The following is a 14,607-nucleotide window of genomic DNA, read 5'->3' as shown; positions in this document are numbered from 1 at the left end:
CTATGATTATGAGGATTCGGCCTATCTACGGACCTAGCCCTCTGGTTTATATAGACACGGGAGGGATCTAGGGTTACACAAGGTCGGTTACAGAGAAAGGAATCTTCATAGTCGGTTGCCAAGCTTGCCTTCCATGCCAAGGAGAGTCATATCCGGACACGGGTGGAGTCTTCGGTCTTTGTATCCTTATGACCCATCAGTCCATCCCATATTCGATAGATCGGACACCCGAGGACCCCTTAGTCCAGGACTCCCTCACCCGCCCCTCACTGGACCTCGGCCGAGATAACCCCCAGGCTGACCCACACGGCCCACACGGCCCCCTCCCCCTGCTTATCCACCCCACCCCACTCTTAAAACCCTAGCCTAACCCGATCACCCCCACTCCCCTTGATCTCCCACACTCTCCCCACGTCTCTCGCTCCGTCTGTCCCTCCACCCCCCCGATCCAGATCGGGGGTAGCGATCCCGGCAACCGTGTCGCCCCGATGCCGGCGCCCATCCCCGACGCGGCCCCAGCCACGCCGCCCGAGGCCACCGCCCGCCTCTTCGTCGCTTCCCGCACGGCGCCCGCCCCCTAAACCGGAGCTCCACCACCATACTGGCATTGCTCCACCACCCCTCCATCGATGGTCGCCGTCGAGCCGCGCCGCCCCGATCCCCTACAATGGGGGTGAGCACCTCCCCTTCGCCGCCTCCGTCGACCTCGCCCGTGCACAGAGCTCCCCGGCCGCGCTGGCGCCTCTCAGCGGTCGCGCCCTGCATCGGGCTCTCCCCCACTCTGGCCACTGCCCTGTTGCGCCGCTCGGGGCCGCCAACGTGCATGCGTCGCGCCACCCTCTGTGCATGCCACAGCCCCCTGCGCTTGTCCTCGCTGCCCTGGTCGCGCCTGCTGGCTGCGCCCGGGACCAACGCCCACACCCACGCCCCGGCACCCAGTAACCACCTCCCGTTAAGCTACCCCAGGCCACAGACATGTGGGGCCCACCCTAGAACAAAAAAGAAAAACTTTTAAAAAATAAGAAAATATTAATTAATTAATTAACTAGCGAATTAGTTAATTAACCTAATCGAATTAACCTGCTTATTTAGCCTAATTACTAGATTTGTTAATTTAAACATGTTTAATTAACTACGTCAATGAGAGATGGGCCCCATGTGCTAGGTTAGACTTCGTCAACCTGTTGACCCTGCTGATGTCATGCTAACATCACGCTGATGTAATAATTATTTTTTTAATTTAACTTAGATAATAAAAACATTACAAAATCTATTAAAACTTTAGAAATTCATATAAAATAATTCATAACTCGAATGAAAAAGTTTTATACATGAAAGTTGCTCAGAACGACGAGACGAATCCGGATACGCCCTCTGTTCGTCTGCCACACACCCCTACCATGGCAAACCTGCAGCCTTCCCCCTCTAGTTCGTTTGTCCAAAAATGCCAAACTCCGGGAAAACTTTCCCGGATGTTTTCCACCTTCACCAGTATCGCCTAGTACCGCGTTAGGGCACACCTAGCATAGCTTAATTTCATATCAATCATATGTGTTGCATTTGTCTGCTTTATATTTAATGTTTCTTCCCCCTCTTCTCTCCGGTAGACCTCGGGACTGACGCAGCCGCCGAGTACGACTATGCCCTGACGATCAGTACTTTTCAGCAGACCTTCCAGGCAAGCCCTCCCTTTGATCATCCCGATATTGCCCATTCCAGTCTCTCATTCTTGCATTAGATTTTGCTACTGTAATTGATTGCTCCTATTCGGATGCATAGCCCGCTTTTGTACCTGCTGTTGTACCTTAGCTGCTTATCCTAATCTGCTTAGTATAGGTTGGTTAGTGATCCATCAGTGACCCCCTCCTTGTCCTTGTTGCCCTGCTTCATCATCGACTACTCGATCAACGTGTTCGACGATCAAAGCCCGACGATCAGAGCATGTTGCTCGACTCTGCAGAGTTACCATCGAGTGTCGAGGGTGGTACCTCATAATGCCCTCCTGGTGATGACTCTGTAGTTTAGCTATTCAGTCATGGTCATCGAGGGCGATTCCTCGTTGACCACTCCTGATACGACTCTTTTATGCAACCCCTCAAGTGTGAACCTCGAGGGTGGTTCCTCTTATGTTCACCTTGATGATTGCAAGAGTTGAATTCACCGAGGGTGATTCCTCGGGTTTTCACCTTGATGTTTGGACACACGGTTACCTTGACTTTACTTGAGACCTTGGTGAAAGTCGGGCTAGCCCAGAGAGCATGCGCAAGATAATTATGAGGCACGGCCGAGCATTCTGGGCACTTTCCGTAATTCCACGAGACGGGGCGACGGCGTCACATCGATCGTGAGTCTTTGCTCGTCTCCGCAAGCTAATAATACACTATGGTTTGGGTATTTGTTCTGAGTTGGCCTTTGGCCTTTACGCACTAACCACCATGTGAGAATAGTTATGGGCCTCGACGACGTAGTATCAGCCGAAGCTTTGCCAAACATCCAGTTCAACATTGCGGCACGGCTTGGCCGGCACCATCCTGCAGTGGTGGAGGCTGGACCCGCCCTGCGCGCAATGACCCAGAGTGCAACGGGCGATGGGCCCAGACCCCGGAGTGCTTGGGATGTACACCGGCAGGGACCTCTCTGCTGAGCCTAGGTAGGGCTACGACGGGTTGATCTTCCAAGGCCGGGCATTGACCCAGAAAAGTGTGTCCGGCCAGAATCATCAAGCATGTTGGAAAACGTGGTGCACCCCTGCAGGGAAGATTATCTATTAATAGTCGTGTCCACCGTAACGGACGTTCAGACTTATATCCTGATCTTTTACAACTAGAAATGGATACATGAGATATGTGACCTCGGGATTGCTTTCTCGCAGGGAGTCGAGGAAGGATCTCTGGGCATTAATGCTACGACATGCTAGTTATTTATAAACTGCTATTCTTTACTCTTCTACATGTTGCAAGATGCTTGGAGCTGCTTGAAGATGCTAGTCTTCGATAGGCTATGCCTTCCCCTCTATTCTGGCATTCTGCAATTCAGTCCACAGATACATACATTCCTTTGATACCAATGCATACTTGGTATAGATCTGATGCTTGCGAGTACTTTGGATGAGTACTCACGGTTGCTTTGCTACCTCGTTTTCCCCTTTCTTCCTTCTTTCCGGTTGTTGCAACCAGATGGTGGATCCCTGGAGCTAGATGCCACCGCTGACAGATACTGCTACTTGGAGACTGTCGACAACCAGTTGTAGTTAGGAGGTCCCAGGTAGGAGGCCTTGCCTCTTCGATCATTGTTGCTTTTGTGTTTGCCTTCTTAAGGCATTCTTGTTTAAGTTATGTCTGTACTCAGATACTATTGCTTCTGCTGACTCTTGTGTATCTAGCTTGTATTCGAGCCCTCGAGGCCCTTGGCTTGTAATATGAAGCATGTATTATTTTATTTTGTGTCTAGAGTTGTGTTGTGATATCTTCCCGTGAGTCCCTGATCTTGATCGTACACATTTGCGTGTATGATTAGTGTATGATTGAATCGGGGGCTTCACAAGTTGGTATTAGAGCCAACTGCCTGTAGGAACCCTTTCCAACTCCTTGGCCAAAGTTGAGTCTAGTCTTTGAAAAACTGATTTACTAACTTGGTTGTGTGGCTTACGGGCCCACGTCACCATTGGGTGGTATTAGGATCTTTTATTCCTCGTCTATAGTCTGGGACTCTGATCTCTCTCCTATTCGAGTTAAATGATTTTGCTAACTCTATCCTAGGTTCTCATGATAACATCCATCTGGAGTTTTGTAATATGCCTTTCTTGAATTGAGGGCCAGGATCTGCTTCACATTGTTCACAGACCGAAGGATCCTTTTATAGAGGGCACCCTGCGTTGTCCCCTGCAGATTCCTCGCTCTAGTGGTTTTCTCTGACGTTGATGTAGCCTTTACTATGTCCCGTTGTTGTATCCCTCCATCGCGTGCAGTGTGATGCCTAGTATGTCTAGGATGATTCTTTTGTCCGAACTCATACTAACAACGTGTAAATGGCTCTGTATATGTATATGTATGTCTTTAATGACTACTGTTTTGTACATAATGTGCCTTTGCTCATGTTCAAGTTACATCATGAATGACTCCATACAACTGCTCCAACCTCTTATTAAAAGTGCTCCCTGGTGTTTTTAGCAGGATTGCTCATGATCCTCCACCTCCACCTTATATTGCCGCAATGATGCAACAGTTTGAATTGAATCGCCAGTTTATGACTGGGGTAATGGCGCAGTTTCCAAACCAGAATGCTCATCAACAGCCTGCCCCAATAACACTGCCAGACTTTGTGCGCCTTAACCCTTCCATTTTTCGCAACTCTACCAATCCTATGGATGTTGATGATCGGCTTCATGACATCCTGTTTGAGATGGAGTCAGCTAATGTTGCCCCTGCCAGTTACGTCACCTTTGCGACATTCCACTTGAAGAGCCCAGCTGCTCAATGGTGGGAAAGCCAGAGGGGTATACTATCTGTAGAGACTATAATCACTTGGCAGGAATTTCAGTTAGTCTTCCGTGGGCGACACATTCCTCAAGGTCTGATGGACCAGAAGAAGAAGGTGTTCCGCAAACTCTCACAGTGCACACTGACCATGGATGAATATCATAGGAAATTCCTTGAATTATTTCGCTATGCTGCAGATGACGTCTGCACTGACGCTCGCAAGTAAGAGAAATTCTCTGAAGGACTGTATCCCGATATAAAGCTCGCTCTTGTTGCTCATGATTGCGCAGACTTTGCGACACTTGTCAGCCAAGCTTTCTGAACTGAAACTGGTCTGGCTAAGTACCAGGAATCGCTCAAGCGTACTCAAGATGTTGGCCAATCCTCGAGTCAACGTGCTCAGAAACATCGAGTCTGGATCCCACACAATGTTCATCACCGACCTGCTTCAACACCAAGGCCGTCTTATGTTGCACCTCATTTGCCTCCGCCGCCGAGACAACTAACGATCCAGGGTGGATAGTCTAATATTGTATATCCTCCCCATAATGATGGTTTATGCCGCAAGTGTGGTCAGCCAGGGCACCGTGCTTTCAACTGTCGCTAGGGTCAGCCGCAAAATTCATCACATCGTCCTGTTGATTGTATGAAGGGCCGTCAAAACTATCATACCAGTAGTTGTAGTGCCAAGCCTCCTACTGTGAGTGGTGGTCAAGTCACCCATGTCAAGATTGAAGAAGCTCGTGGGTCCCTAAAACTCGTGATCGGTACCCTTCGCGTTAATTCAGTGCTAGCTTCTGTTCTATTTGATTCAGGAGCATCACATGCTTTTGTGTCCCAACAATTTGCTAAGTTGCATGGGTTAGATATGGAAAATTTTCCCACTCCTTTGGTGATTCAATCTCCGGGATCCAAGTGGCAAACCATAATGTTATGCCCTCGCAACCAAATCGAGATTGGAGGTCTACTTTTTCCGGATTCTCTCATTGTACTCGGACCTTCCAACATAGACATCATTCTTGGTATGGATTGGTTGACATCCCACAATGCTCTGATTGACTATGCTACCAATGCAGTCCAGCTCACTCACCCTTCTGGACAGTCAGTTCAATACTCAGTCCGAGCAGGTCAGGATGCCGAGAATCAGATATATGTTCTGAATGCATTGAATGCCTCACCTCTTGAGGGAATAGAGAACATTCCAGTATTTCATGATTTCAAAGTTGTCTTTCCAGAAGAACTTCCAGGAATACCCCTGAGGGAGTCCTGGATTAGGGGGTCTCCGGACAGCCGGACTATATCCTTTGGCCGGACCGTTAGACTATGAAGATACAAGATTGAAGACTTCGTCTCGTGTTCAGATGGGACTCTACTTGGCGTGGAAGGCAAGCTAGGCAATACGGATATGTATATCTCCTCTTTTGTAACCGACCTTGTGTAACCCTAGCCTTTCCGGTGTCTATATAAACCAGAGGGTTTTAGTCCGTAGGACAATATACAATCATACCATAGGCTAGCTTCTAGGGTTTAGCCTCTCCGATCTCGTGGTAGATCAACTCTTGTAATACTCATATCATCAAGAATAAATCAAGTAGGACGTAGGGTTTTACCTCCATCAAGAGGGCCCGAACCTGGGTAAAACATCGTGTCCCCTACCTCCTGTTACCATCCGCCTTAGACGCACAGTTCAGGACCCCCTACCCGAGATCCGCTGGTTTTGACACTGGCATAGGTGCTTTCATTGAGAGTTCCTCTGTGTCGTCGCCGTTAGGCTTGATGGCTCCTACGATCATTGATAGCGATGCAGTCCAGGGTGAGACTTTTCTCCCCGGATAGATCTTTGTGTTCGGCGGCTTCGCACTGCGGGCCAACTCGCTTGGCCATCTGTAGCAAATCAAAAGTTACGCCCCTGGCCACCAGGCCAGGTTTGGAAGCTAAAACTACACGGCCGATATCCGCGGAGACTTGATCTTCGACGGATTCGAGCCTCTGCCTTGTGCGTCACGCGGTCACGATGAGTACGATTTAGCTCTACCATCAGATAGTGTTTGGGAGATTGCACCTGCAGCCGCTCCGACCCTCAATTCGGAGCCAGTTGCACCGTCCATGGACGGGAGGATAGACCCCACCACGGAGGCCTTACCCTCAGCGGCGATCGAGCCGAACATCGACCTTACCCTGCACAAGAGCCATGTTGTCAGACTGCCGGATCCTTCTCCGGCCATGGACTCCGAACCGCCTGTGCCCGTTCCTAGCGAATCCGATTGGGTGCTGATCATGGAGTTTACCTCCGCGGATATTTTTCAGCACTCGTAATTTGGCGACATACTGAACTCATTAAGGTCTCTCTCCTTGTAAGGAGGATCCTAGCCGAACTATGTCCGGCAGGATTGGGATGCGGATGACGAAGAAATTCGTTGCCCACCCACCACCCACTTAGTAGCCACTGTCGATGACTTAACCGACATGCTCGACTTCGACTCCGAAGACATCGATGGTATGGACGACGATGCGGGAGACGAAGAGGAACCACTGCCCACAGGGCACTGGACAGCCACCTCATCATACGATATATACATGGTGGACACACCCAAAGAAGGCAATGGCGACGAGACAGCGGAGGATGACCCCTCCAAGAAGCAACCCAAGCGCCGACGTCAGCGGCGCCGCTCTAAGTCCCGCCAAAGCAAAAGTGGTGATACTGGCACAAGAGATAATAACACTCCGGATAGTGCCGAAGATGGCAACAATCCCCTCCAGCACGATCTAGGACAGGAGGACGGAGAGGCCAACCCTCCAGAGAGAGCGGCAGATGGAGAGGCGGAGGATGATAATTACATGCCCCCCTCCGAAGACGAGGCAAGCCTCGACGATGAAGAATTCGTCATGCCAGAGGATCCCCTCGAACAGGAGCGCTTCAAGCGCCGACTTATAGCCACAGCAAATAGCCTTAAGAAGAAGAAGCAGCAGCAGCTTCAAGCTGATCAAGATCTGCTAGCTGACAGATGGACTGAAGTCCTGGCGGCCGAGGAATATAAACTGGAACGCCCCTCCAAGAGTTACCCAAAATGCAGGTTGCTGCCCCGACTGGAGGAAGAAGCGTATGATGCGGCTGATCGGCCACCCCGGCCGCGACCAAGAGGCATTCCAGCCAAAAGCTCAGTGTGCACCCCGACACCATTCATATAAAAAGGCATGGGGAAATATGCCAGACCTGCGAGACATATTGGAGGACAAAGCAAAACATGCAAGATCGATCTACGGATCACGAGGGCGCGCCACTACGCGAGACGATAATCGTCATGCCGGATACAACAAATGTAAATCCGGCCGGGCGGAGCACAGCGGGCAAGACTCATTAGAGCTGCGTCGCGATATAGCCCAGTACAAAGGTACCGCAAACCCCATATGCTTCACAGACGAAGTAATGGATCATCAAATCCCAGAGGGTTTCAAACCCATAAATATAGAATCATACGCCGGCACAACATATCCTGCGGTATGGATTGAGGATTTCCTCCTGCATATCCACATGGCACGCGGTGATGATCTACACGCCATTAAATACCTCCCAATCAAACTCAAAGGACCAGCTCGGCATTGGCTCAATAGCTTGCCAGCAGAGTCCATTGGCTGTTGGGAGGATCTCAAAGTTGCATTCCTTGACAACTTTCAGGGCACTTATGTGCGACCACCAGATGCTGATGACTTGAGCCACATAATTCAGCAGCCAGAGGAATCGGCCAGGCAATTCTGGACACGGTTCCTAACAAAGAAAAATCAAATCGTCGACTATCCGGATGCAGAGGCTCTAGCAGCTTTCAAGCACAACATCCGCGATGATTGGCTAGCCCGGCACCTTGGTCAGGAAAAGCCGAAATCTATGGCAGCCCTCACGACACTCATGACCCGCTTTTGTGCGGGAGAAGACAACTGGCTGGCTCGCAGTAACAACATATCAAAGAACCATGGTACTTTGGATACCAAGGACGACAGTAGCAGGTCACGTTGCAACAAACATAAGGGCCGCATTAACAGCGACAATACCGAGGACACGACAGTCAATGCCGGATGCAAAGGCTCTAAACCCGGTCAGCGGAAAAATCCATTCAAAAGAAGCACTCTGGGCCCGTCCAGTTTGGACCGTATACTCGATCGCTCGTGTCAAATACACGGCACCCCCGACAAGCCAGCCAACCACACCAATAGGGATTGTTGGGTGTTCAAGCAGGTCGGCAAGTTAATTGCCGAAAACAAAGATAAGGGGCCACATAGCGATGACGAGGAGGAGCCCCAACAGCCGAATACCAGAGGACAGAAGAGGTTCCCCCAACAAGTGCGGACGGTGAACATGATATACGCAACCCACATCCCCAAGAGGGAGCGGAAGCGTGCGCTCATGGACGTATATGCGTTGGAGCCAGTCGCCCCAAAGTTCAACCCATGGTCCTCTTGTCCGATCACCTTTGATCGCAAGGACCACCCAACTAGTATCCGTCATGGTGGATTCGCCGCACTGGTCCTAGACCCAATCATTGACGGATTTCACCTCACTCGACTCCTTATGGATGGCGGCAGCAGCCTGAACCTGCTTTACCAGGAAACAGTGCGCAAAATGGGTATAGATCCCTCAAGGATCAAACCCAGAAAAACGATCTTTAAAGGCGTCATACCAGGTGTAGAGGCCCATTGCACAGGCTCAGTCACACTAGAAGTGGTCTTCGAATCCCGGGATAACTTCCGAAGCGAAGAGTTAATCTTCGATATAGTCCCGTTCCGCAGTGGTTATCATGCACTGCTCGGGCGAACCGCGTTTGCGAGATTCAATGCGGTACCATATTATGCATACCTCAAGCTCAAGATGCCAGGACCTCAGGGGGTCATTACGGTTAATGGAAACAAAGAGCGCTCTCTCCAAACGGAGGAGCACACTGCGGCCCTCGTAGCGGAAGCACAAAGCAGCCTCTTAAGGCAATCCACTAGTTCGGCGTTTAAGGACCCGAACACCTTCAAGCATGCCCAGAGTAACCGGCAACAGGACCGCCTGGCACATTCCGAGCTCGCATAGCAATGCGGCCCCCACCCCGGCCCAAGCCAAACGGTGAAACTTGTGCCACGCATACATAATTAGGCATTGAAAATACCATGGGCACAGGTAGGGAGGGGGCACTCCCCAAGACGCGGCTTATACCGCACTAGGGGCTTCCCGCTTTGTTATTTTTTTCTCTTTCAGGATATTAATCTCTGGAAACCCTGTCCGGCAGCATGATTGCCGAACACATGATGCAGCAACCAAGGAGGCAGAAAGCTACATCACACCACGGATCTCCCAGGTGGATTACGATAACGAGTGAAATACTTGCTTTAATATTATTCCTCAGCTTGCCCTTGGAGGGGACATAGTCCTACTTTTTGCTTATCACACTACATGTATCATTCTACTCTAACACATGTTTTTTAATAAACAATGCATAGCATTAAGACTATTATTGCATTCTTCTTTTTTATATATATGTGTTCATTAATGACACCTTGCAACCGTACACTTTGGTACGGCCAATACACCAGGGGCTTAAGTACCCCACAATATGATGTGAGAAGTCCGAACACTTTCACAAGTGCGGCACCCCGAACTTATAGCATTATATGCATCAGCTCTGAATCATGTTTTGGGTCAATAGTTGGGTTTGCCCGGCTCCCATGTTTTGGTACCTTACATTCCGCTATATCGGCTAAGGTAGTACTGGGAGAACTACTGCGATTGTGCCCCGGTTCTGCTGGGCTAAGCACCTCAGTAGAGAAATCTAAAACTGACTTTCATGATAAGGCGAGAGACTGGTCGCTGTTCGAGAGGTTTTCGAGTCCTTAAAGACTTATGCCGCTTAGAGCGAGGAGTCGGCCCTGTCCGGCTTAAGGCGTGTACCGCGCCCCAGATTCGGCCTTCTGGATAACAGGTGCTTCGCTGAAATTTAAAATTATAGAATTCTATGGCTAAGTGAGAGTGATAAAGCATTATTAGTCCGATTGCCTTGTTCGTCGTGCTGAGCGCCTCCCTTGAAGGACCCAAAAATGGGAACAAGAGTGCTCAGGTTTATCCCGAACACCCCAGCACTCGTGGCATGGGGGCAGAAGCCGACGACTAGCCATCTCTCAGATTTGATAAACAGCCGAACATAAGGTAATATTTTAAATTCAAACAAGCGTTGCATAGCGCATATGAACAAGTTTTCATAACTACAAGATTACACGAGCGGATTCACTCCAATATTATATCTTTCGTACACTCGTTCGCTACGAGGCGATGCTCCTTGCCCTCCGGCGGCCCTTCCTTGATCAGCTTCACGGCGTCTAGCTTGGCCCGTTGCACCTTCACACGGGCGAAAGCCCGGCGTGCACCTTCGATGCAGACGGACCGCTTGACCACTTCCAGCCGTGGGCAGGCATCCACAAGCCGCCTCACTAGGCCGAAGTAGCTGTTCGGAAGGGCGTCGCCAGGCCATAGCCGGACTATAAACCCCTTCATGGCCTGTTCGGCCGCCTTGTGAAGCTCGACCAGTTGCTTCAGCTGGTCGCTCAGAGGCATCGGGTGTTCGGTCCCAGTATACTGAGACCAGAACAACTTCTCTATTGAGCTTCCCTCCTCGGCCTGGTAAAACTGTGCGGCATCCGACACACTGCGGGGCAAATCTGTCAATGCTCCTGGAGAGCTCTGGATTCGGGTAAGTAACAGGTAATTTACTTTCACATGCTTGCTTTGCATATAGAATGCCTTACCCGCCGCTATCTTCTTCATCGCATCAATCTCCTGGAGGGCCTTTTGGGCTTCGTCCTTGGCACTCTTTGCGCTTTCGAGGGCTGCGACAAGCTCGGACTCTCGTGTCTTCGAGTCACGCTCCAACGCCTCATGCTTCGACACGAGAGCTTGGAGCTCTTGCTGCACCTCGCCCACCCGTGCCTCCAGCCTTTCCCACTCGGTGCGCTCCTTGGCCGCTCTGTCTTCAGCCTCGGATAGCGCTTGCTTCAGGGTCGCCACCTCGGTCGTGGCCCCTGGAAAATTTACGATGACCCTGTCATTTTGCAATTGCGTCTTTTTTTATATATACATATCTATAGACAGGGTATTACTTACCCTTGTTCTCCTCGAGCTTCCTCTTGGCAAGGCAGAGCTCTTTCTTGGACCCCTCGAGGTCCTGCTTCAATGCGGCAACCTCCGCAGTCTGTGCGGCAGAGGCTAGCAGCGAAGCCTGCATACGCATATAGATATACTTATGTTAGACTCCTGCGATATTGTTTGATCCTCTATTCGGCTTTTCTTCTTGAACACCGAACAAAGCATTAGGGGCTACTGTCTATGCGGTAATATTTTTCCTATATTTCAAAAACTTACCTCAAATCCTGTTAGAAGGCTGGCACAGGCTTCAATCAATCCGCTCTTGGCGGACTGAACCTTCTGGACCACCGCACTCATAATAGTGCGGTGCTCCTCGTCGATGGAAGCGCTGCGAAGCGCTCCCAGCAGATTGTCCGGTGCCTCTGGATGGACAGAGGTCACCGGCACAGGAGTCTTGCCCCTCTTGGAAGGAGGCCGCCTGCCCGAGTCCGGAACCACTGGAGGTTCCGGCGCGGTGTTCGGCTGAGGGCCGAACTCGGAGCCCTCGGGGGCCTTGTTCCCTCTGCTCCTGGAGTCCGGAAGGTCGCCTTGAGGCGCCTCCGGGACTATCTCCCCTCGACCCAATGCCTCTTGAGACAACACCTCGGCGTTGTCCGTAGGGCAAGGGGAGGTGGCGGTCGGATGTGGATCGCTATCCATACCCGACGAGTCCAGGGAGCCGTCCGACGATACGTCGATACGGGCTCGTGGCGGTCTGCATAATCATAATTCGGCATTAGGAGAAAAGCAGTGTGACAAAGGAATGCTATGAGTTACTCTGATATCCGAATACTTACGACATTGCCAGGGGCTTGGCCCTGAGCAGCCACTCGTTTTCGCCTTCGGCGGCGGTGGTGGAGTAGTCCGGAAGGAGAGTCCTTCCCTTCTTGGACCCTTCGCTCCCCCCCCAGTAGGGCGGCCTTCCTTTTCTTGTCTCCCCTGACTGGAGGGGGAACATCTTCATCTTCCTCCTCGTCTTCGGGGGAGGAGTGCGTCGCGAAGTTATCGGACGATAAGTCCGATAAACCCTAGCGTTGGGAACTCTTTTGGGTTCCCTTGGCCTTCTTGGTCTTCTCCGGCACCTTGTAAGGAGCCGGAGTCAGCATCTCCGTCAGGAGAGCATCGGCAGTGTCTTCGGGTAGAGGGGCCGGACAGTTAATCTGCCCCGATGTCTCCACCCAGTCCTGTCAAAGGCATGGAGATCAGACCCCGCACATGGTTAAGCAAGGGGAAACAAATATCCTACTAGATGTATAGAACTCACCGAATGCGCTCGGCGCTTCGCGCTTAGCCCGCGGTCCTCGGTGAGAGAGGGAGGGACCTCAGCGCCCTTGAACAGCACCTTCTAGACATCCTTGTGCGTCGTGTCGAAGAGCTCGCTCAGAGTCTGGTGTAGGGCCGGGTCGGACTCCCACAAGTTGAAGTCCTGTTGTTGGCACGGGAGGATCCGACGGATGAGCATGACCTGGACTATGTTGACAAGCTTGAGCTTCTTGCTTGTCATGTTTAGGTTACATTTCTGGAGTCCGTCCAGCTCCACCGATGAACCCCACGACAAGCCCTTCTCTTTGCAGGAAGTGAGTTGTGTAGGGAATCCGGATCGAAACTCAGGGCAGCCACCCATTTGGTGTCGCGTGGCTCGGTGATGTTGAACCACGCCGATTGCCACCCCTTTATGGTCTCCACGAAGGAGCCTTCAAGCCATATAACGTTGGGCATCTTGCCCACCATGGCTCCGCCACATTCTTCTTGTTGGCCACCCACCACCTTCGGCTTGATATTGAAGGTCTTTAGCCATAGGCCGAAGTGGGGGCGTATGCAGAGGAAAGCCTCACACACGACGATGAACGCTGAAATGTTGAGGACGAAGTTCGGGGCTAGATCATGGAAGTCCAGCCCGTAGTAGAACATGAGACCACGGACGAATGGATGGAGGGGAAACCCCAGTCCGCAGAGGAAGTGGTGGAGGAAAACAACCCTCTCGTGAGGTTCAGGGGTACGAACGATCTGCCCCGCAGCGGGCAGCCGATGCACGATGTTCGCGGCCAAGTATCTGGCTCCGCGTAGCTTCTTGATGTGTCCCTCCATAATGGAGGAAGCCATCCATTTGCCTCCCTCTCCGGACATGACTGGAGAAGGTTGAGGGGAAGGGTATGGGCTTGGGCATTGGAGCTCGAGTGCGCGAGAATGGATGAGCAAGGAGGAAGAAGGCATGGGTAGAAAAAGGTTAAACCTTGTCCCTTTATAAGGGCGGCCGAAACTATGCGCCCCCACCAGCCTGGTAAAACTCGCTTATCCCCCAAGCGCCGTAATCGATGGCGCGGTTGGGTTACCCATGCCCGTATTGATGAGAATCCACATGTCAAAAAACTGCCTCGCATTATGTGCGGGGCTAGTTAAACGAAACGGTTCGAATAATCACCGGGCCATGGCTTAATGTCATGTTTCCAAAACAAGTCAGCAGATAAGATTTGTGGAAATATTATTCTCTCTACGGTGGTATGTGGAACTTATTTTGCAGGGTCGGACACTATCCTTGTATTCAAATTCTTCCGTGATGTATTCGAAGGATGAACCCTCCTTGCAATGCCGAAGACAACACTGCGCGTCGGACTCATCATCACTGAAGCCTGGTTCAGGGGCTACTGAGGGAGTCCTGGATTAGGGGGTCTCCTGATAGCCGGACTATATCCTTTGGCAGACTGTTAGAATATGAAGATATAAGATTGAAGACTTCTTCTCGTGTCCGGATGGGACTCTACTTGGCGTGGAAGGCAAGCTAGGCAATACGGATATGTATATCTCCTCCTTTGTAACCGACCTTGTGTAACCCTAGCCCTTTCCGATGTCTAAATAAACCAGAGGGTTTTAGTCCGTAGGACAACATATAATCATACCATAGGCTAGCTTCTAGGGTTTAGCCTCTCCGATCTCGTGGTAGATCAACTCTTGTAATAGTCATATCATCAAGAATAAATC

General features: G+C 51.0%; 1 protein-coding gene across 1 annotated transcript; it reads left to right on the top strand.

Moving 5' to 3' along the window:
• The first annotated feature begins 4,257 nt into the window (after positions 1-4,257).
• On the top strand, positions 4,258-4,704 carry LOC147958335 (uncharacterized). Its single transcript, XM_087532097.1, has one exon. It carries the CDS (start codon positions 4,258-4,260, stop codon positions 4,702-4,704), a length of 447 nt encoding a protein of 148 aa, XP_087388223.1.
• Positions 4,705-14,607: the final 9,903 nt, after the last annotated feature.

The sequence above is a fragment of the Triticum urartu genome, chromosome 7A (genome assembly GCF_056163025.1).
Source record: "Triticum urartu cultivar PI428250 chromosome 7A, HENAU_Tu73, whole genome shotgun sequence".
In the NCBI taxonomy this organism is placed as follows: Eukaryota; Viridiplantae; Streptophyta; class Magnoliopsida; order Poales; family Poaceae; genus Triticum; species Triticum urartu.
Note: the sequence above shows the minus strand (reverse complement) of the source record. Positions and strands in the feature narration are given on the sequence as shown.